The following is a 27,545-nucleotide window of genomic DNA, read 5'->3' as shown; positions in this document are numbered from 1 at the left end:
GTTGCCATTGGGATGGGGGTTAATGTGTTCAAGGGCGTTGAAATGAAAGAACCAATTAATCGATTGCTCGGTCGGTTAACCAATCATGTAATAATAGCTTTCTTATTACATTTATTGAAGTTCCCTCATTTTGGGACAAGTGTTATATAAAATGTACACCAGAGGAAAGAAAGTCTCCTCGTGCCAGGCTACAATAATTGTAACCAATTTTTCCAGCTACGTCCGTCCGTCCGTCCGTGTAGCTAAATATTAAAAAAAAAACAATCATAATCTAAAAAGGGAAAGCACGTAGAAATACATAAAAATACAAACAATTTTGAACAATTTCAAAAGCAACCATTATTCTGAAGATCGTTAGCATTCAATATGTGATATAATCAAATCAATTTCAACACACAGCTGTCGCACCGAATCGAACACTACAAATGCAAACACTCTCTAGCGCTGTTGTAAGGTTCTTGTATTGACAGCTACAAAAACAACACAGCGCATGTTTGACCTTCACAAGGTGACCGAAGAAGTAGCGAAACCAGCCTGAATCCCATTTTCTGAACACTAATCTCGAAGAGTGGTCCGCGGTCGGACTTCCAATTCCTCTGGTGATTCGTGTTCGTGTGGAGTGTGTGTGTGTCTCGGCTTCCTATAACGGTAGCTTGCAAAGATATTTCCAAGTCCAAGATCCAACTTCCTACAAAATGTCGAAGCCACAATCGGACGTCGATAAAAGGAAACAAATCAGTGTGCGCGGCATCGCCCAGCTGGAAGATGTGAACGAGATCAAGAAGGATTTCAATCGGCATCTTCACTACACGCTGGTAAAGGATAGAAATGTAGCCACCGTGCGTGATTATTACTTTGCGCTGGCTCACACGGTGAAGGATCATCTAGTTTCAAGATGGATCAGAACCCAGCAGTACTATTACGAGAAGGATCCCAAGGTAAGGAAATTCGCACTCGCACACTTCCTTCGCTGCCATAATTCCTGCACGATAAGCCCTAGGAGTCGACGACCAAACACGAACGATCTCGTCGTGCTCCATGAACTCGATATTTGACCTCTAGTTGTCAGTGAATAGAATAGAACAGAAAAAGGGTGATGGCGGCGAACAGGTGAAACGGGAGGGGAAAGGGTGTGGGTATCGGCGGTGCCTTAATGGCAACCTGTATAACGAATGGTGGTGGTGGTGATCACGAGGACTTTATTCTGATTTAGCACCACTTTTCATTTTAATTGTGAACAATAACCTATCTGTTTCGAAGCTTTACAATTGGCCTACAACGGGATGATTAATTGTGAAATATTTAAGATAGATTAACTACAGTTGGAACATTGTTTATCATTCCATCATTATCATTAAAATAACCTCCGTTAAATGAACAAATAGGGTAGTACAACTCTTTTCATCCACAAGGACGTAGGGGGCGCCTCGGCTAGAACCTTTAGCCCGGTTGCCAATAAGATAATCAGAATCATATGTGTGTGTCTACCATGATAAGAGATTGTTTTGTTCTATTTGCAGCCACTATCACTATTTAGCGTGATAGTGATAGGAATCGATGGCACAGTTGACTGTTGCATGCGATAACAATGACCCAATTATTATGTCTTACAATCGCGATCGCTAAAACAAATCCGTTTCCTAGCGGATCGCGCCGTTGTATTTGATTGTAAACTCAACTCCGTGTAGTAAATTAAATCAACTTTTACCGACAACGATTAAAATGTATTGTTTTTCTCTGTTTTTTTTTTTTCTTCAACAGCGCGTGTACTATTTGTCCTTGGAATACTACATGGGACGATCATTGCAAAACACCATGATAAATCTTGGCATTCAAACGTCATGCGATGAAGCCATGTATCAGCTTGGGCTGGACATTGAGGAACTGGAGGAGCTGGAGGAAGATGCCGGCCTGGGCAACGGTGGTTTGGGCCGGCTGGCTGCCTGCTTCCTTGATTCCATGGCCACGCTTGGAATGCCCGCCTACGGATACGGTATGATGATGTTTGCTGCACTTCTGTACGACGGTAATAATAGTACCAACGGTTTTTTTTTTGTATTAATTCCAAATTACAGGCATTCGTTATGAGTATGGTATTTTTGCACAAAAGATTCGCAACGGCGAACAGGTGGAGGAGCCCGACGATTGGCTGCGCTATGGCAATCCGTGGGAAAAGGCTCGCCCCGAGTACATGATCCCCATCCATTTCTATGGCCGCGTGATCGACACACCGGAGGGCAAGAAGTGGGTCGACACACAGACCGTGTTCGCTATGCCGTACGATAATCCGGTGCCTGGGTATGGAAACAATGTGGTGAATACTCTGCGCCTGTGGTCTGCCAAGTCGCCGATTGATTTCAACCTGAAGTTCTGTAAGTATAGAGTACATACAAAGGGGCCTTTTCATTCGTTGTTTATGATTGAACTGCTGCCATTATGTGCAATCACTCAAATTAATCTCTTTTTCTTCTTCTTCTTCTTTTCCTACAGTCAACGATGGTGATTACATTCAAGCGGTGCTGGATCGTAACTTGGCAGAAAACATCTCGCGTGTGCTGTATCCCAATGACAACTTCTTCGAGGGCAAGGAATTGCGCTTGAAGCAGGAATACTTTATGTGCGCTGCCACGCTTCAGGACATTGTGCGTCGCTACAAGGCCTCCAAGTTTGGGTCGCGCGATGCCGTCCGAACGTCGTTCGATGACTTCCCCAACAAGGTGGCCATTCAATTGAACGATACGCATCCCTCGTTGGCAATTCCGGAGTTGATGCGCATTCTGATTGACGATGAAAAATTAAGCTGGGAGAAGGCGTGGGACATTGTGGTGCGCACTTGCGCCTACACGAATCACACCGTGCTTCCGGAGGCACTGGAGCGCTGGCCGGTTTCGATGCTGCAGTCCATTTTACCACGTCATTTGGAGATCATTTATCATATAAACTTTTTGCATTTACAAGAAGTTGAAAAACGGTTCCCGGGCGATTTCGGGCGCATGCGGGCACTGTCGCTGGTGGAGGAGGATGGCGAGAAGCGTATCAACATGGCAAACCTGTCCATTGTCGGTTCGCACGCTGTGAATGGTGTGGCGGCGATCCATTCCGAGATTATTAAGAAGGACATCTTCAAAAGCTTCTACGAGATGACGCCGGAAAAGTTCCAGAACAAAACGAACGGCATCACGCCGCGACGTTGGCTGCTGCTGTGCAACCCCGGTCTGTCTGATCTGATCGCAGAGAAGATCGGCGACCAGTGGCCGGTACATCTGGAGCAGCTGCAGCAGCTGAAGAAATGGGCCAAGGATCCTACATTCCAGCGGGCCGTAGCACGTGTGAAGCAGGAGAACAAGCTGAAGCTGGCGCAGCTTTTAGAGCGGGATTATGGTGTGAAAGTGAATCCGGCCTCGATGTTTGATATTCAGGTCAAGCGCATTCACGAATACAAACGGCAGTTGCTGAACTGTCTGCACATCATCACGCTGTACAATCGCATCAAGCGAGATCCAACGGCCAACTTTACGCCGCGTACGATCATGATTGGCGGCAAGGCGGCCCCCGGCTACTACATTGCAAAGCAAATCATCAAGCTCATCTGTGCGGTCGGTAATGTGGTGAACAATGATCCGATCGTTGGCGACAAGCTGAAGGTCATTTTCCTCGAAAACTATCGAGTAACGTTGGCCGAAAAGATTATGCCGGCTGCCGATCTTTCCGAGCAGATTTCTACCGCTGGCACGGAGGCTTCGGGCACGGGCAATATGAAATTCCAGCTCAATGGTGCCCTTACGATCGGCACGCTGGATGGCGCCAACGTAGAGATGGCCGAGGAGATGGGCAATGAGAACATCTTCATCTTCGGTATGACTGTGGAGGAGGTGGAGGATCTTAAGTGCCGTGGGTACAACGCCTATGACTACTACAATTCCAACCCCGATATCAAGCAGTGCGTGGATCAGATTCAGGGCGGATTCTTCAGCCCGGGTAATCCCCATGAGTTCCAAGATATCGCCAATGTGCTGCTGAAGTATGACCGTTACTACTTGTTTGCTGATTTCGATTCCTACATTAAAACGCAAGATCGCGTATCGGCCGTCTATCAGGTGAGTGATTTGTACCATACATGTTGTGTGTGTGTGTGTTCATTTGGGTGAAAACTACTCAAGACTAACGATAAAACTTGTATATTTGCTCAACAGGATCAACCGAAATGGTTGGAGATGTCGATCAACAACATTGCAACGAGCGGCAAGTTCTCTAGCGATCGCACCATCGCCGAATATGCGCGACAAATCTGGGGCATCGAACCGAGCTGGGAAAAGCTGCCCAACCCGGGCGTTGCAAAGTAGAGCGCTAAAAAGGAAAACGGTAAAATAGTCAACCAAGTTTGCGCCACTGCCGTTTCACGCACGCTACCAACCATCGGATCGGAATTATAGAGAATTATACTCCCGTAATGGCTATCTAAAGAACGTTGCATAAGTTAGCTTTGCGATTTGAGCCTGCAATATACTCTTTTCTAGGGTGCCATCAATATAACTAACCACCGACACACACAATAACACTAACACTCATATTATATTAACATACACACACACACACAATGGGGATTTAGTTAGCTCTTAGTGCATCAGAAACGTGAATTGGATGATTTTGTTATTCCTTTTTCTCTTATATGTTCAACACACAGTCGAACGTTACGGCACATGTTATTTTATGAATAAAATGCTGTTGTTGGTAGTGAATGTTGGGGGAAGATTGTTTTGAAATAAACCATTAAAATCGCATCCAGCAAACATGCGGCGAACATTTTGCTCCCTTATTAGCACTGCAATAAATTGTCCGATAAGATCGATGACACGGGGATTGATTAGCGTTGTTTTTATTCCGTCCGTTTGCTCCACATTAATCATGGCATGTACATTATTTTCTTACAAGTTAATTTTAAACCATATAAATAATATATGTATACTGGTCTATGTCTATGCTGTTCTACGTCAGTAAGATTTTGTGTTTATTAGGTGAAGGCTTTTAAATGGCTCTGTGTGTAAAGGTTTAAGGTGGTAATTCCTAAACACGTGTCACTTTTTTTTTATAGATTTGGTCAGGAACGGGCCGCCGCCAACAGGATGAATGAGGAAGGTTTACAGTTTTTTTTTGTCTCTCGCAGTTTTACATTAGATATTGTGTGACCTGTATATTACAATAATTGCGCTACTGCTGTTTCGTAACAGATGAACAAATCATAGTTCGTTACAGCTATGCAAAGTCCATCATAAGCCTTTGCAGGTGTATCTATCCTGTTCAATTTACATAAGGCACTTATTAGAAGGAAAGAATCGTCACATTTATTTTACATTACAGCTTTCGTTCAAATTCTGTGCAAGTGTGCTTATAATTCGCGCTCTAAAAAGCTTTGTACGTATTATTGTTAAAGCGCAGCCGTTCGGGTTAGTGATGACAAACATCAGTGGGCTCTACGACACATTGATTGCCGATAATCCCGAGAAAGTTGCTGAGAACGCACTCGCTCCGTAGTAGTTACTGATCTGTGGAATGTGAAACCATAGGTATTAAAATCAAAGTAGAGAGCTACACTGATAAAACAGGCAATATATTGCGTATTGCTCTGCATATAGTGGGTAATTTTGTTGAAGCATAAAATTTAAAACAAATTAAAAGGGGGATTTGCGGGGCGCCTCTAGCTCCACGAACAGCTTCAAGCCGCTGTTCGGAGGGGGGACGAGTTTTGTACCAACTACGCTTTTGTTTTTGTTTTATTTCTCCCTAAACAAACGTGCTTTAATAATAATAATATCTCCTTAGCTCACACCGTAACACAAACATGTACAATGTGTACATTATGTTAGATCTCTGTACGAAATATTGGAAGCAATTGTATCTAATCCTTCTACTACAGCGTTTGAACAATGTTTCTACTACCATATATGCTACACACATTTTAGCTTACCATTTCATCTTCAGAGTCGGACTCGGAGTCGCTCGCAGGAAGGGAAATTTGCTCTGCTCCGCGTTTTGTGAGGTCACCAATCAAGATCCGCTTGTCTTGGATAAGTGCAAGCTGATAAGCCGTCATGCCAGCATAGGTAACAGCCTCTAAGCTCAAGAGTGGGCACTCATCCAGCAAAAAGTTGGCCAATGCTTCGTTGCCCTTTTCAATGCTGATGTGTAGAGCGGACATGCCAGATTTTCCTTCCTAAAATCGGGCGATTCAACGTAACGTTATTAGCAAAAAAGTGAAATTGCTTGAATGATCAGAATAGCTACCCTTGCGTTTATATCAGCCCCAGCGTTGATTAAGCATCGAAGTGTTTCCATGCTGCCAGCTTCCGCAGCAAGATGCACGCAAGTTTTGCCTGTAAATTAAAGTGAATATTGTTAAATGACATTTTTAGTGTTTGTTAAACACATTCCAACAACATTCTTGGTGGAATCTCTCAAAAAAAACCTCACATCGTCAATTAGTTTCAATATATTTGGGAACAGAATAGTGTGGGAAGGGCAAAAGCAAGATCATTGAGCCAAACGCTCGGTTGGGTTGTGTTGTATATGTGTAAAAGCAACAAATAAAACCAACCCCACCGAGAAACGCTTGAAAAAGTCGTACAGGTGGACATTGCGATTTGTTTGAGTGTGTGCTTGCACAAATACCAATGGCCCGTCCACGCGCTCTCTCTCTTTCATGGTAGTGGTGTGTACACCCGTACTGGCATGACGTTTCACACAAAACAGTGGGAAAAACCCAGCACATAACGTGTGTTGTGTGGTTGGACTGTGCTATTGCAATTCAAGAGCCCCGTATTTCCCAGTGGGATGGGTAGGATGGGATTTCTGTAAAGGTGGGAAACACACACACGGGGCACGACGTAGAAAGTTTGGGTTTTCCAGACGCTCCAAAACCAGACTTGACAAACGGTAACGTTAAAGTCGGGTTTTGGTTTCGGGATGGGTGGCCTGCTTGGATGCTTTTTGTGTGTGACCCCTTTGCTGAGAGTCGCATACTAGTTACATGATTCATTTTCATTCTTAAACTGTTTTAACACCAAAATAAACACGATTTTGCGCAGACGACTTGATCGCGCGCTATGTTTAGTATTTTTAGCGCACTTCTTTTTATAATTAGATCGTCCGAACCCCATGATGCCCCCACTGGATGCGGCCATCTATTTTCGTTCCATATTCATAGCTGTCCTGCTCTGATGCAGCAGATTCGCAGCCGGGTTATTATTAAAGAAACGCGACGCTTTGACCATAAAAGGGAATAGTGCAGGGGCCGTGTTTTTTGGGGGTGATAAATGTGTGTCTACTTACCGTCGTAATTCCACTGTTCCAGATCCTGTGGCAGCTTTGTGTATGATACGCCTTGCGAAAGCTCGGAACACGACGATGGAGTTAGCAGTTCTTTGGCAATTTGTGCGCGCCCCAAACTACAGGCCAAATGAAGCGCAGTGTTGCCATCCATATCCCGGATGCTTTGATTGATACCACCGACCAACAATCGACGCACTACCTTTGGCTGTTCCGTGAGGACAGCCAAATGCAGTGCCGTTTGCGCGGCATCGTTCTGAATGTTCAGAAACTGCTGTGGAACGTTTGCGACCAGCTTGGAAATAAGGTCTTCATTCCTTTCGTAGACTGCCAAGTGCAATTGACTGCAAAACACACAGAAACAAAGAAAACATTCATGTTTACGCCACTGTCCAGAAACCAGAAACACGATTGCGATAAGCTGGGGGGGGGGGGGGGAGGGGGGGCTGCTGGTAGCATCATCGAACTTACGTTTCGCCAAATTCATCCTGCTGAAACGTTTTCATCCAGTCGCGCTTCATCAAACGGTCGAAACGTTCGCAGATGTCCATCAGGCCCAGATTACCGGACTCTAGCTCCTCGTCTGGAATCATCCCGGAGTCTAGGTCGGTTTCCGTCTCGATGGGTTGTTTTTCACTTGCACCAACGGTGTGCGATCCAGCGATATTTTGATTATTTTCTACAGCACGGTGTTGTTCCTCCGAGACAATATCCTCAGACGAGTTGAGGTTATGCCCGGAAAGAAACCCGGAATCAGTATTTGCACTGTCACAGTAATCCTTTTTATCAGACATAGGCTGACCACTAGAATCTGTAATCGAAACGTTATTCATTGCCGATCCCCGCGTTGGATGCATTTTTTCTTTTTCACAATAAGCTTTACTCTTCTACGAAACCTCTACGCGTTTCACTAGCGACTCTAATTGAAGCAATTGTTTCGCGGGTGTGGAATGTGAATAGTGATTAATGTCATAAAATGGCGTACGTTGGGGCGTCAAGATTTTATGAAATACAACCACGATGGGCTCCCGTTCGTTACGATCGTAATGGACGTATAAAGTTGCTAGAATCTCACACGAACGACGTCAACACACAAGGAATAATTAACTTTTTCTGGAGAGAGCACACGCAACACAACCTCGCGCAACCAACCAAAATCTATGTATGAGCATTGGTGTGTGAGTGTGAAGCATACTTCGTCAAACATGACGGAATCGTATGAACCAGGAGCATATACAGTGCGTACTCTAGTTTTGCTTCATGAAATGCAGGAATTTGGGGTACTGATGGGTATCTAAAACTTGACTATAGCTTTGTTTACAGATTTGAATAGTTGTGTGAGTTAATATTTAAAAAAATAGATAAAAACCATTCGGCAAAGGTACGTAGCGGTAAGTATTAATTTCCTACAAAATATAAACATGTACTATCACGCATGTTGGGAGTTGAGTGTATCAAATTATGGCCCTTGTTGTAATAACCCATAGTTTTTTATAGCCATATGTCTCGCATTGCATACCCATAGTGTAACATAAAAATCATGCTTTTCTCCCTTTTCCAAACATAGAATCGTGGGCAAAAACGTGGCAATTGATAAAACTGTTTGTGCAGATTCTATAAAAATCTCTAAACAAACGCAAAATGCGTTTGAAATACGGAAAATAAAAGAATACACATCGAAATCCGTATCTTTGTTGTGACATATCGAACGAACGTCATGGAAATTTTGATAGCTCGCAGATTTGTCAGTGGGCAAATGTTTGTTTACTTCCGGGAGTCGCGTTACGAAACAAAGCATTCGGAATGTTAAAGTTGGGGAATTTGTTGAAAATAACCGGTCTAAATGGGTTCGCTCGCTTCAACTCTTACCCGGCCGTTGCCACCGCAGCACAAGCCGAATGGCGACCGTCCCGGGCAGTGTGGTTGGAAAACATGGACACGGTAGAACCGGCTCATTCGGGAATCGTGGAACTGGACAATGCAGTATTCGGTGCATCACCGCGAATTGATATCGTGCATCAGAACATCGAATGGCAGAGGAAGTATCGATTCGTTAGCTTTGCACACACCAAAACTAGAAATGAAGTGCGTGGTGGCGGGAGGAAACCGTGGCCTCAAAAGGGTCTGGGAAGGGCTCGCCACGGTTCAATCAGATCCCCGCTGTGGAGGGGCGGTGGTATCGCACACGGTCCAAGATCGCCGACCACACACTTCTACATGCTGCCCTTCTTCAATCGAGTCTTGGGACTAGTCTCCACGCTGTCGATAAAGCTGGCTCAGGATGATTTGCACGTAGTGAAAAACTTGGAAATCCCAACGGACGATCCACAGTACCTGCAGGATTTGGTTGCAGCACGGCAGTGGGGGCCTTCGGTGTTGTTCGTAGACGCGACCGATGTTCTGTCCCGAAATATATCAATCAGTGCGGAGAACATTGACCACATCAACTTAATGCCGACGTACGGCTTGAACGTGTACTCGATGCTGAAACACAACACAGTCGTCTTAACCGAAGATGCGGTTCGAAGCGTTGAGAGCAAATTGCTGGAGCACCTGAATCGCAACGATGCGCGTGCACTAATGTGCAAATTTAAGTATGACAAATAAAGCTCCCAAACCAGTGGCTAGCAATTAATAATCATAAAAATAAAGCATTTTTATTTCGTCTTCGAGTATCGTATATAGCAGGTTGTAGCGTTTTGTTTACTCCCCCAGTAACTTGTTCCTGATCCTCCAGCGTAGTTCGGAATGATCGTTTTCGCCCGGTAGGTTCTGTTTGAATTTATTCCACTCTTTTTTGTACGAATGGTACAGTTCGACTGGGTCACTTCGTTTGGTTGAGTGAGAACTTTTTGGTCTTATCCCTGGGAAAGGGTAATACAACAATTAAGTTAGATATAGAAATCGACCAATTAACTGGTTGATGGTACTTACACATCTTACAGACAGTTTCACTGTTGTCCTTCACTGCTGTAGAAACAGTTCTAGGGTTTGGGGAATGATTTTCCTTATCTATAGGTGCAGCACGCTGACTATGCTTTGAAGATTTAGCCATTTTTGCCTGATAGCTTGCAGTTGTTTCAGCATGCAATCGTTCGAATACGCTGCCTTGTTCTGTATTATTTTCCACATTTTCTCTGTCCATCTGGCTGTACGGCTTCGCATCATACCGGATAAGTTTTTTCAAATCTACGGTTTTAAAGGATATGTGTTTTAAAAACTGTTTCTGCTTTGGAATGTGAGTGTGTTGTTTGCAAATTACCTTTTTGAAATTCTTTCAACTGTGCTGCAGTAATGTTGCGATAGCCCAAATGGTTCAAATGGTTGAGAATTTCCTTCGCATCCATAGCGTCCATTTTCAGGCTGATTGTGATTATCTCGTGCTGAGCCGTTTAGACTCCGAGGTTATACAAATGATTGTTTTATCAGTCAGATAAATGTTTTGTATCAGTTGGAACCAATGTTTAATAGTTTGAGCAATAGATATTGAAATCAAATTAAATGAAAAATACAAACCAATAGCTTATGGTTTGTTTACAGCAAGCGCAAACAATTGAACAACAGACGGGAAACATATCTGAAAACGCTAGATCGACTGGTACGTCATATGGGGATATTCTGACAGCTACCCTTCGTTAAATGTCGTCCATCTTTCGTTGAGATTCAGTTGCTTGCAGAAGTTTTGACGTTTATGGTTGCAATTCGAAAAAGACAGTACAACAGGGTGATGCAAAGAAGTACAAGTTGACGAAAATATTTGCAAAAAATATTAATTATGGATTTAACAATCAAAAGACGTTCAAAAAGCATAACAAAGAAACACTCTTTTGATCGGGAGGAACTTACGATAAAAATATGCATAGTTCATAGTTATAGTTTTGAGAACAAAACTATTTTTTGTTTAATCGGAATATTTAAATCGATTAATATTCAACGTTTCGATCATAGTTTGTGCGCTGTATCGTTCATGATAACTATGTTTTTTTAAAAATAAAATGTATGTTATATGGGTTATGCTTTCCAGTGGAAACCACTTGTTTTACTTCTTTCTCAATGTTAGATCATAGATTATAGATTAAATTGTAATGAATAGATCGTACCCCCCCCAAAAAAACAAGTGTGTCTCTACAGACAGGGTTTCATAAGTAATGTGAATCTGGCATGAATAAATTATACACTGACATGCAGATTTGGAAGAATAATTCCATCCACCACAACACAACCACATAAAAGCAAGTATAAAGGCATTTGAGATTAAACCAGTACCATATGAATAACTGTGCAACGTAAGATATAGCACCATTTCATATGCTTAAATTTTTTTTATCGTTTGCTGCTTTAGAAGATTAATTTGTGGAAAGGAAATAATCAAGAATGGAATACAATTTGCAATTTATGGCACATGCTATATACCTTGCGTTTGCGGCAATCTTCCCAAAGAAAGCAACTTTCGCGCAATAAGTGCAATAGTGTGCCGATGGCTTCGTAGTGACTGCTTATGTATAGAGACGATCGCGTTTTTGTCGCGCACATTCCGCACGAGCCGCGTGTGCAAGACGATATTGTATGCACTTTTATTTGAGCTTTGAAAATTGCAAAGGAAGTTTAGCGGCGTATGTTTAGCACCGAGCAAGCCGAAGAAGAACAAGAAGCATGAAAAAATAAGTACACCGAAAGAAGCGCCACCTATTGCGCTACTACTTCTCAGAACAGCACAGCAGATCTGGCAGATTGGCGTTGACTCCGCCTATACTCGGCGCATGCCGATACGGCCGAAGTTTGCCGAAGCCCGCCCGGGCCCTGCCCGTCCATTAGGTAAACAAACAGAAGGCACGCAGGCCACGGAGGCACATCCGAGACACATTGGGCCGCGTTTGCCGAAACCAAAAATATAATATACTAATAATTTGCAGGATGCACTTGGTGCTTAGTGGCCAGATATCACACGGTGGGCAAGACATACGGTGATGTACATGTTCAAAACCCACGGCAATCACTAATGTGTATGTACCCCGAAATCTGCCACCGCTGCCGATGGCCGATGGTGTATAGCATTCGAAATCAAAATATAATCCACCTGTTTTTCTTTAATTTTCAACTTTCTTTGTAACCCTAGGACGGGATAGAGAGGTATGAAATATAGATGAAGGAGAACGACTTGCGAGTACATACCGTTGGTTGGTATTTTTCGACACCGAAATCGATGGAGACGAACGACCCGGCCCGGAGTCGTCGCTTATTCTCAGTAATAATTTTACACAAAGTGCTGAAGCTAAAGTGTAGAAAAAGGTTAAATATGTTCACTTAAGTGTGTTCACACAGGAATAAAGGCAGAGAAACCATCTTCCTGTGGTTCACGTGTGTGTGTGTGTGCTATGAACTGTGTCTATAAAAAGGGACGTGCAAAAAAAAAGGATAATAAAATTATTGCTTTGCTTGTACTAAAGCGTGTTTTGTGCAATGTTGGTTTTAATATTGATACTTATTTTGATTTTTTTAAATGTTTTATGTGTTGGTGATGTTTGTTCTCCCTTGAAGATGTTCAATATAAATGCGAACGTTGTCTGCCTCAGTTCAAAGCCTACTACTGTGTGTGCGCTAAATAAAAAGCAAGAACACAGATGAGAACGTTGTCTGCCTCAGTTCAAAGCCTACTACTGTGTGTGCGCTAGATAAAAAAGCAAGAACAGGATAGCATTTCCTTCTGCTCCCCCCCCCCCCCGGAAGGTGTTATAACCTTTGCTGATTGATAAAGCAAAGGAAGTGGGTGCAATAATATCGCAGTACTCTCAGGTCAGCTTCAAACCCTGCCATTCAAAAAACTCAAAGTACTGCAGTAAGTGTGAACAGTTGTCACCTAGCGCTTTGAATGCCGCTTTGAAATTAATTGTTTTGCACTGATAAGCTGGAAAACATCAAACGGAATGCGCAAGAATCCGGTGCAAGAATCACACAGCCTTGCTGAATGCTGACTGCAGCACCGGTGCCGAAGAGCAAGCAAGAAGCCAACCAGCCTTTGGTGCTCAATTTGTCCTGTATGCGGTTGTACGGTGTAGTTTCTTGTTTGCTATTCATCATCTTGTGTCATCAGACGATAAAACGCTCATTTCCTATTCAAAGGATTTCAATTAGAAGCCTACCCCGGTAGCGTAAGCCATCCCACTTCCTTCCACTAATCTGCACCCCCAGCTGGTGTTATATATGCATACACTATGAAGCGCCTACTACTCCTTTGTTGATCGAAGGAAAGGTTTGTCACTCATCATAATAATCTCACGACGTAGGAGAAACACACACGGGCACGGGCTTTTTGAGGGGCAGTGAAGAAATGTCTAGCAAATATGCATTATTTTCACGTTGACCAATGGAATGGTGAGGAGAGGTTAGAATCTCTTTTGTAATCACTTTTGCTTATCAATACAGCACGTTGAGCATATTTCTCATGGCTCTGGACTGGGCTCAATCATGTCGAATGACATTCGAATATCGACATGCTGGACAGCAAAGAACATACAAAACTGCATTCGCCAAAGCACAACGCCATTACTCACCACCACGCTCTATAGACACATCAATGTAACAAACAGCAACAAAAAAAGCCACGAAATCCTGTTTTATGTTGGTGGTGGGTAGCAGCAGCAGCAGCAGCACCATCGAGTAGCAAAAGGTCGAGTAGCAAAAGGTTGTAATAAAGCGAAGAGAGAAACAGGGCTTTCTGCGAGTGAGGAGAAAACTACAAAATGATACAAAATTGATTTACCATTGCCCTTCGCGGTGGAGCGGCGTAAAACAGAGCTGTTTTCCAAAAGTAATATACATTAACGTCAGCCAGTTTTAATAATCATTGCGTTGAGCACATCCATACATATGTGTCGGGGTCGGCGCTGGTCGCTGGGCACACAAATGTATACCACCGTTGCCGGCCGTTTTCCGGGACCAATCCAATACCTTGAAGCCTTGATTTTGTGCCGATGCTTATGAGGAAGAAAGGATGTGTAAAGAAGAAAAACACGTCCAAAGGTCCAGGTTCCAGGATCGCAGTGGTACACCGTGGAGAGGCGATTTGTGGCCCTGTACTACTAGAGGAATCATTATTGCCCATGCGATCTCTTACCGAAGGATGTGGAGTGTATCAGTTGTTTCAACCACCACTGCGTAGTATTATACAGTGCGCAAGAAACACAGTAAGCTGTGCGTTTGAACGAAACATCTGACTCTGCAACGATCGCGCGGTCGAGCTTGCTGATCGGGCTGCTGATCGGGCTTGTTTGCGAGCAAAATTGCAACGGCAAACACATAAACCAAGAAAATCACGTTTTAAAATGCAAATAGCCGTGGCGTTTAATCGATCATTTATAATGATAATTAATGAAAGTATTGCATAGTTTAGAAAGAAAAAAAAAAGAAGGTAAGTTGATAATTAGTTTTTGTGCACAATTTATGCTTCGTTCGATGTCGTTCGATGCGACGGACGGGTGCTGCTGCAACGCTCCACGCTAAGGTGCTCAACGTTTGCAATCCGCTTCGTCGGCAGGAGCCGCAGGAGCCAAGCGGGGGACCAAGTGTATAATTATGGGGAATGGGTGCCCTTCCGCTTCGTTTTTTATATATATATATTATAATAAAAAACCAATTTATCAATGAAACTTCTCGTCTTTCGTCAGACGGTGTGTTGCATTTTACTTGCGAAAATTGAGAATCTACATTATGCCAGCGACGTCTTTTATGATAAACTAAAGTGAATATATAATGAGCATCCATACCCAGGAGCCAACGGTGGCGACTCATACCTTTTTGCTACACCGAGGGCTGTCGTCGGGCAAAGCGGCCGGTTTGCAAACAACGCATTGCAACGCAAAAGCAATCCCGTGTGCGCTCTGGCGATCGATTCCGTTTCCAACAAATCGGTTAAAATCGGTGTGCGCGGGCTGCGTACTCGATCGTACACATACATATTTAATGCAGAAAACAGTGCTTGCTTGATGCAATTAAAATAATTACTCGCTTGCTGCGAGTTCTGCTCCGTCCACGCAGCCCGAACCTCCTCTGCTTGCGCGCACAGTACTAGATCGACCTTAGCGACTACGCGATAAGCTTAATCATCCGTCACGTGATGCTAGAACGAAAAAAGAAAAAAAAAAGAAAAAAAAAATGTCAACATCTTGTAACGAGTGCAATAAAGTCAGCCAGTAGACAGCAAATTTAAATTTACTATTTAAGCGACTGGCAGACAGTGCCCCCCCCCCCCCGTCACATGCGTATCACGCGGTGGTGCGTAAGCGCAGCAGCTTCGGCAGCATGTGACATGTGCTTAGAAGATAATGCATTACTAACTGCATGGTGCAAAATCGCACCGAGAGTTCGTAAAAGGGGTGCGAATTCGAATCCAGACAATATGGGCTCATTTTATACGGTGCACAGCATTTAGATCGATGCGTTTGGTGCAATTCCATGAATGCAGGTACAAATGCCGAAAGAAAGACCGACCGATCACAACAACCGAACCGAATGGCGTGGCGGGTGGTGGCAGGTGGGTTGGCGCAAACACGGCAATTGCACAATTAGTATGCAGATGGGAATAATTGCTTTCAATCTATCGAACTATGAAGGGCTCATGCACTCGGAAGCGGCCAAGGAGCAGTTGTGTGCATTTGTGTGCATTTGTGTGTTTGTGTGTGTGCACCTACGACAAGCGCAAATGTAAATGAGCAGGATGGGAGCTACTAGCGGGCCCCTGGCGGACCTGTTGTGGTTTGCTGTTGTTACTGTGAGTGCAGTACGTATGTGTGTGTGTGTGTGCGTCGTCATGGTCGATGTTTGCCCGTTTATTTAACGCCTTTTTACGGCGGTGCAATAAAGATTGGCTGTGCACTTTTGGTGTCATATGGCAAATTGATGGTAGGAAATGAACATTTAAGGGACTTACTACAGCCCGGGCAGATATTGTGCATTATAAGTGCATTTTTAATCGATGTGTTCTTTTTCGATTTGCGCGTTCAGCGTCGAACTGGCGCACCCGACCAACACACACACGCGCGAACGGAAAGGGAGACGCGCGCGTGTTAGCAAACACCGGTTCGTACAAGGGGAGGGGGGGGGGGAGGCAAGCCGTGATGTTGATGGTGCAAGGAACCAGTCAGGGAGGGAGGGGACACACCGGTACGTACACCCCTTGTCGTGGAATGAGGGTGATGGTAGCACACACGCATATTTTCCGACATCACATTTGGCCTCAGCGGGCCCAAGAAGTGGAAAGATCAACTGCCAACATTTGTTCGTGGCGCGAATCATGCTTGACGGTCATGCAACCCGGAATGTGTGCAGCGGGCACCAAGAAGAAAGCCAGCGAAAAGCTATGCTGCGCGGCATGGCCCTATACGCTGCGTGCATGGCAACCAAACGTTTGCTACGATTCCGAATGTTTACACGCGATATTTATGTTCTTTAACAAAAGCCTGGTGGCTCTCGGGTGGATGCTCCGAGATTTTGCATGTTTCATGTTGTTCTTTGGATAAATCATTCAAAAACATACTTTAATTTTTTGGTCCGAGCTCGGATGCCTTTCATGCTTGGCCAGTGTCGTTGCATTTGTTTCTCTGTTAAGAATTTAGCCCCCCCCCCCCCCCCCCCCTATGAAATGTCCAATGTTGTTCATTTCGGGCTGTGCGTGCATAGTGTTTGCACCGCCACAGCGTACTTAGATCGGATAGACGCAACCCAGCCGGCCCAAAAACATAGATTGATGGAGCATTGGTGAAGAAGATATAGCCGTTCGGGGTTCGGAGGGTGGGGGCTGGCTGGCAGTTTGATGTATTGTGTCCGTGATTTGCAATCAATCTCACGCGAGCTTAAGCATGTCAGGCACTGGACACAACAGAGCAGCAGCAGCACAGCAGCACACACAATCCAAAGCCGAAGCTCGTTTAATTCGCAACCATTTTTCCTATTCCGCATGCAATTTGCCACCGTGGCCGGTGGTCGGTGTCCGTTGTCCGGTGGGGGAGCGACGAAGGTATCCGCCACCCTGTATCCGTATATGTAAATATGCGTGTTTGTATCCGCACTCTAAGTACGCACAATTAATTTAAAGGCAATAAAATTCAATCGGAAGTGCTGTAGCGTGTGTGTGTGTCCGTGTGCGTGAGGAAAGACACATCCACACCGGGTTGGGGGGGAGGGGGGGGGGGAGCTGTGCGAGGTGGAGGAAGTTCACACAACATTTATCCCTCGTCAGTTCCGCTTTCAATATTTATTTCGTTTGCCTTTTTGATTGCAAAAGGTTTTTGGCGTGGTTTCGGTTCGGTTCGGATTGGTCTCGGCGAAAAAGCGGCCCTCCTGTTTTTCCACGCCCGATGTGGCACGGGGCCCAGGGCCAATATGTTGCTGCTCTTCCTGTGCGCTGTGTCGGTCGGTCCCTGCTGCAAGGGGGACGGCGTTTACTCTGCTACGGGAAGGGAGGTACCAGCACTCGATGTGCGTTGAATGCGTGGGAGAGTGACGAATGGGATGGTCGATGGTGTAATGTGTGTGTGTGTGTGTGTGTGTAGTGGAGTGGAGTGGAGTGGTTTGTGAGCTACAACTCGGTTCCGTTTCTCCATACACTTGTTGAGCAGCCGTAGCCGTTAGTGTTCACGCGAACTGAACAATTCACTGGAAAAAGGGTGCCTCAGCTCTATATGTCACTTGTTCATTGTAGTCCAGAGGTTCCACAATGCAGGGAAATAGATAAATAAATAAAAAAGTTAAAACTATTACTACTTTGCGAAAGAATACAATGAAATTTGCACCAAATGGATTACACAAAAAGTCACATAATCTTTTGGCCGATTTGGGAATACAAATTCAATGAGGCGGACAATAACTTGCCCTACATTTGCCTTCGGCTGGAGTGGAGTGGCGCCTTTTCGAGGGAGCAGGAATGAGATGATGTCTGCATACACCGATAGCACTAATCGGGTATCGAATTCTTTGCTTTCGCAGTGGAAAACATTCGATTTCCTTGCGTAGGAAAATCACCCTCCCGGCCTGCTAGGATGAATGGGGAATGAGCGCTGCGAAGAATAATGGAAATATAATAAGATACATAATGGTAAAAGTGGCCAGTCGAATAAATGTGGGCGTCGCTTTTCTTCTTCTTCTTCTTTTTGCATCCATCCCATGCCCGTTGCGGGTGGGTTGGTGGAGTTTTGGGAGTGCGCGGCTCGATAAAGGAAATATTTTTCTTTTTTATTATTTTTATTATCAAGCAACATCTCCGCGCGGTGCCTTTTGTGTGTTTTTCCCCGCAAACGAGTTGCGGTAGCCAGAGAGTGTATGCTGATTCGAGAGAGTGTAAGGGACACACAGTTTCCCTCGGCACAGTAAGGGGGATGAAATGATTTTTCCCTGTCGGTTCAAGAGTGCAAACAATCATAAACGGGACAGTTTCATATCCATATTACACGACTGACTGGCTTTTCCTTCCCTGGCCTCTATCTGTAAGAGCATTTTCTGGTATTAGCTGCCGTGGGGAGCAAAAGGGGTTTCCCCTGTAGCCCTTCCGGGTACATATAGCGCAGCCGAAATATCCTCATGGAATTGAGTTACCGTCCAAGCAAGCGTTGCAAACGTTATGCTGGACGTTAGGATGTTAGAAAAGCAACAAAGATACAAAAAAAGGTACTTTGCCCCGAACTGTAAGTAAAATCTAAGAACCGTAGAAGGAAAGGGGATGTGTTTTCTCAGCGATGCATGATGTATTGAAATTATTTTCTTATATTTGGCGCCTGGGGCATACACACAGTATGCGATTGCATTCTCTTTTATACCTCTCCATTCCATCCTACAAAGTACAACTATTGATGCTTGTGGGTATAGTGATAAAGAGAAAAAAACAGCTCACAGGACCCCTTTCCGAGGACACAGAAACACACACAGTCTCAAGGTTTGTAAAACATTTCCCTCCATTATTGAAGCAGCTTGAAGCAGCTAAGATCGATCAACGTGTTTTAGCACGGCGCGCAACACTCAACTCGGTTTATTTGTTGCTTCTGACACGAGTGTTTTCCTCCAAGCTGGGCTAGTCCCGCAAAGAATTGGGCAAAAATGTTTCCCCCCGCTACTACTATTAGAAGGGCCGCCGTCGTTTTGTGCTGCCTTGCAAGGAATAGAATGATGAAAGCGGATACTAATGAATGTATTTGATTAACAGCTGGAATTGGAAAAATGTGGAAACGAAGAAGTATCCAGCGATATCCCTGGGATCCCAAGGACCCTGGGAGTGGGTGAATTTGCTTGGCTGTACGCTTGAAATAAGATATAATTACTTCCGCAAAAAGTTTAATGAACTTTGAAAAATATCTCTCCCTGCGTAGAGCTTCTGCGTCATCAAAGGTTTTCGGTGTTGCGCTCGGGCGTGGTATTCCCCGCCGCCTGCTTCGAGGTACAAAGGTACGGTGAGCGGACTTATAATTGTGATTAAGTCTTACTCCTTTAATTACAATTGAATTTTCCTTTTGGTGTTCTTTCGTTCATTATTGGGGGGGCATCTGACAATTGTTTTCGGCATCGTAGTAGCAGTAGTAGTAGTAGGCCTAGGCGCAATTGTTTGATGACAGATAAGTGATTTTATTACGTTGGCCGCATTTATGAATGATGACATTTACTACCATTTCTGTGTTATTGCCAGAGGGATGTGGGAAGCAAAGTTTTCGTAACATAAATAGCCATCCATTCACCGTGTGCAGTGTGCCAACGAAACCTTGGGACCATTTTAAATGGACACAGACGCATAAAACTGAGCAACTTTGGATCATTCTTCCGTTTTTAGAAATAACAGTTTGCACATGATGTTCGTGGTAATTGAAATAAATGTTTCCATTCCGCGTTTCGTTTTTTACTTCCACGCGAAACACGCGTAGCTGTGATGTTGAGAAAGCACCGAAAGTACGGAAAATCAAATTACAAATGTAGCTACATTCCCGCGGCCCCGCGGGGAGGAAACGAGAACGATGAAGTGCTGAAAGTATGAAACAACAGTAAGGGCGGCGCTGTGTGTGTGTGTGTTGTGTGTCGCCAGCCGGATTTAAGAGGGAGTCGGCGATTTTTCGTATCTATTTTTTGGGAAGTGTGGCGAGCCCCGAAGACACGAGACACGCGACACGAGTGGGAGAGAGAGAGAGTGACAAGTGCTAAAATTATTAAATTTATATTTTCGTGGGAATTAAATATTCCTGTTGAAGAGATTACATTAATGCTCACTCCCCTGTTCCAGCGGGGTTTTTTTTTTGTGTTGGCAGCAGTCGCTCCATTATTGTGTCAGGTGTTCAACAGTTTCGGTTAATGTGTTTCGGAGGCAATAGCAATAGAATTAGGTCTCAAAATGGCATGAGTAATGTGGCAGCAGGGACCAGCGTGCGGTGGTACCAAGGTGCGAGAGAGCACCGAAATTTGTGGTTTAAATTAGGTCGTTCATAAAAAATGAATATCCAATATGCTAAGAGCATATTTATCTACCTTACACTTAGAATAGCAGTTGGATGCAGTTGGATTTACGGTACCCGGGTGGTGACTGTTTTATTATCGTTTTTCTGGCTTTGTTGTACACACACACACACACACACACACACACACACACACACACACACACACACACACACACACACACATTGTCCTCGGTTAAGATGAGTTCATCTTCAGTGGCTTCCTTGGCGCTGTACGGAGTTGAGAGCCTGACTTTATGAGTGTGAGTCTCCCTCCCCCCCGATTCAAAGGCAAATCGGGTGTCAATCATCAATCCGCCCGGGGTCGAATCCGCATCCTGAAAATGTGTTGTTTCATGCTGCCTTTGATGCTGCCGATCGCAAGAATTGATCGCAAGAGTGCTGCTAACTCTCTAATACACATGCACCTAAACAATGCGATACGCTGGAAGATCGAAATCAGCGGTCACGGTTACGGGCACATTACGAACTGTATGAGGAACTGTATGGACAGAAGTGAATTCATACATTCAATTGTATTGTTGTTGTTGTTGTTGCGGTTGTTGTTGTTGTTGTTGTTGTTGAGAGAATAGCTGTATCATTTTTAAACTGCAGCAACACAGGGCTGAAAAGGCTTTAACAGCATTGTAACTTAAGAGCCACCAGGCGAAGCTCATCCTTCACACACACACACTTCACAACCTTCCTCCAGCTCGCTCTCCTTTGGCTCCTTCGTTCGTTGCTATGGGTTGCTACGGGGCGGCGGCGGCGGCGACGTGCGAGGGATACTTCTGTCACTCAAGTCGCTGCGTGCGTAATAAATACATATGGAATTAATAATGATATAATATAATTGATTCAACAATAAACATCAATCAAATCAATCGGAATACAACAGAACTGACGATCATCATCATCGGCAATTTCGAGAAACTAGTTATGCATTAAAAGTAAGCGCCCTTTTATCGTACCGCTGCGATTGAGATAAAGGCGGAGACGCTTTATAACCGAAAGGGGTTTCTTGCATGTACTTGTGTGTGTGTGTACATGACTCGGCTTAAAACGTTAGCGAGATCTATAGAACTAACTGACGGCGCAACTACACAGCGGGAGCGGGAGCATAACGACACAAACGCACAAACACCAGACACCGCGAAGAGCGCACCTCGATTAGGGGGGGGGGGGGCAACAAAAGGCCGCGTCCATTTCCCTACGCCACGATGCCTGCTCCGGCATAGTGAGTTTTTCCGATTCCGACCATTAGCGACGGTCCGGACGCATGGAGCGGAGGTGGAAAATCGAATGAATGAATCGAGTGAATCGTGTTGCTTTGGGGCACTCCGACACACCGCTAGTAGCTCTAGCGGGTGTGTGTGTGTGTGTGTGTGATTCATAAGGTAAATAGACAAATAATACGAGGAAGGCAGGCAGGCTGGCAAGGCTGGCAAACAACGGAAAATGTATTTATTTTGAAAGACAAAAGCTAAAAAAGAAAGACGAACAAAAGGGCTACAGCAACTATTGGACGCGGGCGTTATAGAATTATGCTATCCCCGATCGGCTTGTCCGGCATCTTCAACCGACCGCGGTAGGGGAGGGAAGGTGTATACACACATCCATCAGTAAATGATTAGGCCGTTTTTTATACCTTTTCTCCCGTTGTTCACCTTAGCCCGAAATGTACCCCCCCCCCCAAACCTGTCTGTAGCCATAGTAACCGCGTGCGCGTGACGTTTTCCTATATGCGCTTAATGCGCCGAAATGTATGTACAATCGTATTGTGTACGGGGAGTTCTCCGTCGTCTTCTGCTTTCGAGGTTTCGATTGTCTATTATCTATTGTTACGCCGACAAAAGGCGCGAAACGCGAAACACACAGAATGATTTATGCATATCATATAATGATTGAACTTTTTCCTTTATTATGACAGTAAAAGGGTGAAATAAGTGAATAAAAAACATCAATTTGTCTGTAATCACACGGCGAAGCGAGCAGGCGAATGGTGGACGGTTTCGTATGTTTGTTGAGCGCTTTACAGTTACTACTTCCTAGACGAAAGCAACCCTTTTGCTGCCTCCTTGCGCCATCGTGTGCCGATCGTGCCGAATGGGTGATACCACCTTTTTTAGCACCGGCCGCGTTTACATCTCCCGAGATGAAGATGATGTTTGCCGGATTGGGCAGGCAGGTGAAGAGGTGAGAAGGCGACAGGCAAGTCCATTTCGATCTTGCTTTGTAGTTTTGTGTGTGTGTGCGTTTGATCTTGGATTAGGCGTAAACAGAACGAATTCGGAAACCGAAACCATTGGCGCCTGGTTCTTAATGATTTGACCGGGCGCGTTTGCAGGGCTGCGTAGTGACTACGTTTGCGCACCGGGGTTGATCACCTTTCTTGGGTTGGAAGCGTATGATCATGATCTCGTTTGATACCGCTTCTTGCGTTGTATTCGCGCTCCGCTAGATTATTGTTTTGGGTTCCGGATAATTGCACCATAGTTAATTGGTAATATTTTTGCGTTTTACTTACAGCACGAGCCATTTCAGCGTCAGCATTGTACAATGAACTGAACACTATTTTGAGTGCCGTTGCTAGTTATATATAAGTACTACACTTATACCATGTATAATACAGACCCCCCTTACAAAAAGGTTGTTAAAATAAATGTACTTTTTGAGGCAATTAGCCGTAAAAAAATTCAAAGCTATGAAACCCGTTGTTGTAACAGGAGAAACATGTCTGCAGATATATTGTAGCGCGCCGTTTTGTGTTTCATTTTCCGGATTTAGCCGCAAAAGTTGGCCAAAATTTTCACTGGTGCCTATCGCATCATGTAAATTGGAAGCGTAAAGGGGTGTTGGTTGGTTGGTTGGTTGGCCTGCGAGCATGTTTATGAATCGTCTAAATGATACATTTAAATTCTCCCTCATTTTTAAGTCCCTTTTGGATGTTTAATTAGTTTTCGGCAGGTTTTCGGTAGCGGCAATGAGTCGCCCAAACCCCTTGCGTGGCGTGCCGGGGGTTTTTAATAAAATATGAATGATCTCGAATTGCATCAGCGTCTCGGAAAAGAACTTGTAGCTTCGGTACCGTAAACCCAGGGCGGCCAGCAAGGAGGATTTTGTGTCGAAGGTAAGGCGATATAGGGCGAACCGTAAAATTGCTCATCCACCTGGGTGCCTGATACCGGGGCGGGAGGGAGAGAGGGTTAATGGTGTACGCTACCGCATTTGTACCGCACGCTTTTGTAGGAGAGTAGATTTTGTGGAATAATCAAACCGCACACCGAATGTCGTCCTCGGCTCCGACAGGTTCTATGACAACAAAAGGGATACAAGTATTGTGTAGTTATGAGCGGGAATTGTGGTTTCTTCACATACGTCTTATGATGTGGCTGACTTCTTTTTCAACATTTCATTGAAAACGCTGAGGGTGTGTGTGTGTGCTATGTGTGAACCCTCAATGGGTTACTCTGCACAGTCACTCGTCATCGTTGCGTTACTAGAAGCTACCCAAAAGTATATTCGTTTCTTTGATACATTTTTATTCTTTTCACCTTAGTACAACGAACTACGAGGAGAACGGAAACGTTATACAGGTGGTCCCGTGAGATACGCGGTATCTCTTATACGTGGATTCGTTATACCGTAGATTTCTAAATTTGATAAGTCCTTCAAAACGGTACTGATTTGGCACATCAATTGTCAAATGTGAAATAAGCTCACTTTAATTTAAATATAAATTTTTGATCAATTTTTTATGTACAAGACCTATGGCTCTAGATAGTCAAAGTCTGTAAAAGAGAGAGTCTTCTTCTTCATCATCTTTTTAGCTCAACAACCGTTGTCAAGGCCTGCCTATACCACTTATAAGCTTGGCTTTTAGTGACTTATTGATCTTCACCGCGCGGCTACATGAGGTGAAATATACAGCGAAATGAACTATTTGACAGGTGAAATATCTGACGGATAAAGCATCACAGCAACCAGCTGATGTGCAATGTAAACAAATAACGTGCACAAAATCGTAATTAAATCCATTAAATAGCTTCAATATAGAGTACTTCGTTAATTTTCAGTCAACAGTTAATAATTTCTTCCAATTAGGGAATGTTCTGCTTGAGAAGATATTATTTTAAATAGAATTTCGAAAGCGGATGTTGTGTCTCCCCCAACCCTTTAGCTATACCTGTCAGATATTTCACCTGTCAAATAGTTCATTTCGCTGTATATTTCACCTCATGTAGCCGCGCGGTCACCATAGCAGGATAATCAGTCCTACATATGGCGGCATGGTCCATTTAGTGCTTGAACCCATGGCGGGCAGTTTGTTAAGTTGTACGAGTTGTACTGTACTGCGAGAAAAGAGAGAGAGAGAGAGAGAGAGAGAGAGAGAGAGAGAGAGAGAGAGAGAGAGAGAGAGAGAGAGAGAGAGAGAGAGAGATAAATAGAGAGAGTAAGTCTCTGAATATTAAAACAAACGTTGTTCAAAAAAGAGGATACATTCCCTCTCGTCAAATAAAAGAAGAAGAAGAAGAAGAAGAAGAAGAAGAAGAAGAATGGAGTTTCAAAAACAATTTAGAAAAGTAGCACAATTGTAATCTTGAGTCAGAATTAGATCAAATAATCATTTTGGTAGCTAAAGTACAACACGTTAATCAAAATTACGAGCGAAATCTCTCTAAGATGAAGTTTTTTCAAGATGAAATGCTTCTATAAGATCAACAATTTGACAGTTCTTGTCATGGATAGTCTATAGCAACAAGGATATTTTGTAAGCATGTTCTGACTACACTGTTTCACCTTAGAAAGATTTCACTGTACACGAAATTTAGTTTTTTAATGAAAACCGTGAAACTCTATTTACGTGCAAATTCCGAATACAGCGAATTATCTCTAAGATGCAGTCTCTTCGAGATGAATTGTTTCTTTAAGATGAACATTGTGATGGTCCGGTCATTTTCCATTCATTTTATATCTCTTCAAGATGAATATCTCCCTAAGGTGAATATTCTTTAAGTTGTAAATGCAATTTAAAACTCTAAATTCCATAAGAAGAATTTTTAAAGACAGTTCACAAAAATATTTGTCCAAGGATGTTAGGTTTTTATCGTAGTTTCTTGGACATAAACGTCTCTCTAAGCTGACGGTCCCTTGAAGCGTCACATCAGGGAGATTTCACTGTACTCGGTTTCTTCTCGATCTACATTAATAGCGTATTTCGGAGACAACCTGTGAAGGTTTTTTTCTTCTACGTAACCGGAGCGATAGACCTTGCTAGGGGGAAAACGGTTTTCAGGACCCGCCGTGCTCCTGATATGATACACCTACGGTACAAAAACGCAACTAACGCATTTTAACGGGAAAAGTTCGAAGTTAAACCTGAAACTGCCTCAGCACTTGCATTGTAGTCTCAGTGGCTGTACTAATGAAAAGGGTGTTGAAAAGGTGGTACAAGCTGCATCAGTCAAACTGGTCGAATTTATGATTGGGCTCTGTGAACAAAACACCTTCCTCCTCGTCTCGTCTCGTCTTGCAGTGCAGCTAAAGGTAGAGATGTTGGCGCATAATAGCATCATAAAAGGGGCGAGCCTTATGCGTTGCGGAGGGGGAGAAATAAAGGCAATAGGACTCGGTATATCACTGCCATTGTTTGAAATGTTCATTATTTGTGCAAATACTACGTCCATACCATGCACGTGAATGGAGGAGAAGCGGGCACGCACGCATGCCGTCGTCTAGCCAAATGGTAAGTCGATATGGTGATGATATATTTTTATTTCCTTTCATAATAAACCCAGGGCAACCCAGCAGTTGGAGTGAGAAACGCACCCAATAACAACAACACGAGCGGGAGAGCAGAGTACAATGCACGACACAGGCAGGGTGGGTGAAATCGAAATGCATTTATACAAAACAAATCCAGCTAATGCAGCGATATCTGGTTACGTTTGACAGAGCGCGTGTGGCTATCGAAATATCTCGTATCTATCGGTGTGGCAGCATCTTGGCGACTTGAGGTGGACGAAGCAATAGTAGGACCTGCGGACGTTGTGAGTGCGCGTGGTTTCCGGGTGTTTGTGTGTGTGTGTGTGTGCGTGAATAAACAAAAGGACAATCGATGAGAGGGAGCAGGGGAATAGAGAACACCGTCCATTCACCATTTAAAGGGAGAGATCCTATTCGGATGTGGTACCACGCACGCTGCACAAAACGCCCGTGGTACGCACGTACACTTGACTGCCAAATGCATCCAACGTTCCAGGACTGACCACTATCGCTTCATTCATGTGCGGTTCCGTGGACAGGATACGCGCCCACCCACCCACCCTCTCGTACTGCACCAACAACATGAACATCATCGATTGCAAAAGCAATCATAATGAAATGGATATTTATGCGATGATTGTTTGCTTAGACAAGATCACAACGTTCAAATTGGATAGCTTGATGATGGGCTAGCGAACTGGCGGTGGCGCTGGTCGGTCGGTTTGGATTGGTTTGCCTTTCGCCTGTTGTCATCATGCGACCATCATCATGAGCGTAGTGGGCTTGCCTGGATACATTAGTATCACAGCGTTTACCGCCCGATGCGTATCCAGCCACAGTCACTGCACACAGTCTCAATTTACACATCGTTATGGAGAAATAAATAAATTTAAATAAATTAATGACTTAAAAGCATTTGTTAATTTGATTGTTTTACAAAGGGGGAGTGGGAGGGTTTTGCGCGTACAACGCGTGAACGAATGAACGAATCGGGGG

General features: G+C 44.2%; 4 protein-coding genes across 4 annotated transcripts; 2 read left to right on the top strand and 2 right to left on the bottom strand.

Annotated features, from left to right (window-relative positions):
* Nucleotides 1–516: 516 nt before the first annotated feature.
* Nucleotides 517–4,790, top strand: LOC121597176 (glycogen phosphorylase). Its single transcript, XM_041922754.1, has 5 exons — nt 517–938; nt 1,762–1,993; nt 2,076–2,372; nt 2,491–4,097; nt 4,194–4,790. The coding sequence occupies exons 1-5, from the start codon at nt 696–698 to the stop codon at nt 4,341–4,343; spliced, it is 2,529 nt and encodes an 842-aa protein (XP_041778688.1). The 5' UTR covers nt 517–695; the 3' UTR covers nt 4,344–4,790.
* Nucleotides 4,791–4,860: 70 nt separating this feature from the next.
* LOC121597187 (NF-kappa-B inhibitor cactus) lies at nt 4,861–8,508 on the bottom strand. The gene is made up of 5 exons (XM_041922771.1): nt 7,795–8,508; nt 7,327–7,667; nt 6,283–6,371; nt 5,966–6,211; nt 4,861–5,543 (listed from the first exon to the last, which is right to left on the bottom strand). The coding sequence occupies exons 1-5, from the start codon at nt 8,178–8,180 to the stop codon at nt 5,472–5,474; spliced, it is 1,134 nt and encodes a 377-aa protein (XP_041778705.1). The 5' UTR covers nt 8,181–8,508; the 3' UTR covers nt 4,861–5,471.
* Nucleotides 8,509–8,875: 367 nt separating this feature from the next.
* LOC121597190 (39S ribosomal protein L4, mitochondrial) lies at nt 8,876–9,970 on the top strand. Its single transcript, XM_041922774.1, has one exon. The coding sequence runs from the start codon at nt 9,127–9,129 to the stop codon at nt 9,928–9,930; it is 804 nt and encodes a 267-aa protein (XP_041778708.1). The 5' UTR covers nt 8,876–9,126; the 3' UTR covers nt 9,931–9,970.
* LOC121597193 lies at nt 9,955–12,118 on the bottom strand. The gene is made up of 3 exons (XM_041922783.1): nt 10,586–12,118; nt 10,258–10,512; nt 9,955–10,187 (listed from the first exon to the last, which is right to left on the bottom strand). Exons 1-3 carry the CDS (start codon nt 10,677–10,679, stop codon nt 10,027–10,029), a joined length of 510 nt encoding a protein of 169 aa, XP_041778717.1. The 5' UTR covers nt 10,680–12,118; the 3' UTR covers nt 9,955–10,026.
* Nucleotides 12,119–27,545: the final 15,427 nt, after the last annotated feature.

Source organism: Anopheles merus, chromosome 3R (assembly GCF_017562075.2).
Source record: "Anopheles merus strain MAF chromosome 3R, AmerM5.1, whole genome shotgun sequence".
NCBI classification, from domain to species: domain Eukaryota; kingdom Metazoa; phylum Arthropoda; class Insecta; order Diptera; family Culicidae; genus Anopheles; species Anopheles merus.
The sequence above is the reverse complement of the archived record's forward strand: the minus strand, read 5'-3'. Positions and strand labels throughout refer to the sequence as shown.

Excerpts from the sequence above, each read along its gene's own strand:
- LOC121597193 (XM_041922783.1), bottom strand. The coding sequence starts at position 10,679 with ATGGACGCTATGGATGCGAAGGAAATTCTCAACCATTTGAACCATTTG. Across the intron at positions 10,513-10,585 it reads GTTGAAAGAATTTCAAAAAG|ATTTGAAAAAACTTATCCGG; the intron begins GTAATTTGCAAA and ends TTAAAACCGTAG. Across the intron at positions 10,188-10,257 it reads TGAAACTGTCTGTAAGATGT|GGATAAGACCAAAAAGTTCT; the intron begins GTAAGTACCATC and ends ACCCTTTCCCAG.
- LOC121597187 (XM_041922771.1), bottom strand. The coding sequence starts at position 8,180 with ATGCATCCAACGCGGGGATCGGCAATGAATAACGTTTCGATTACAGAT. Across the intron at positions 6,372-7,326 it reads GGAACAGTGGAATTACGACG|GCAAAACTTGCGTGCATCTT; the intron begins GTAAGTAGACAC and ends TTTAATTTACAG. Across the intron at positions 5,544-5,965 it reads CCGACTCTGAAGATGAAATG|ATCAGTAACTACTACGGAGC; the intron begins GTAAGCTAAAAT and ends CACATTCCACAG.
- LOC121597190 (XM_041922774.1), top strand. The coding sequence starts at position 9,127 with ATGTTAAAGTTGGGGAATTTGTTGAAAATAACCGGTCTAAATGGGTTC.
- LOC121597176 (XM_041922754.1), top strand. The coding sequence starts at position 696 with ATGTCGAAGCCACAATCGGACGTCGATAAAAGGAAACAAATCAGTGTG. Across the intron at positions 2,373-2,490 it reads TGATTTCAACCTGAAGTTCT|TCAACGATGGTGATTACATT; the intron begins GTAAGTATAGAG and ends CTTTTCCTACAG. Across the intron at positions 4,098-4,193 it reads GCGTATCGGCCGTCTATCAG|GATCAACCGAAATGGTTGGA; the intron begins GTGAGTGATTTG and ends TTTGCTCAACAG.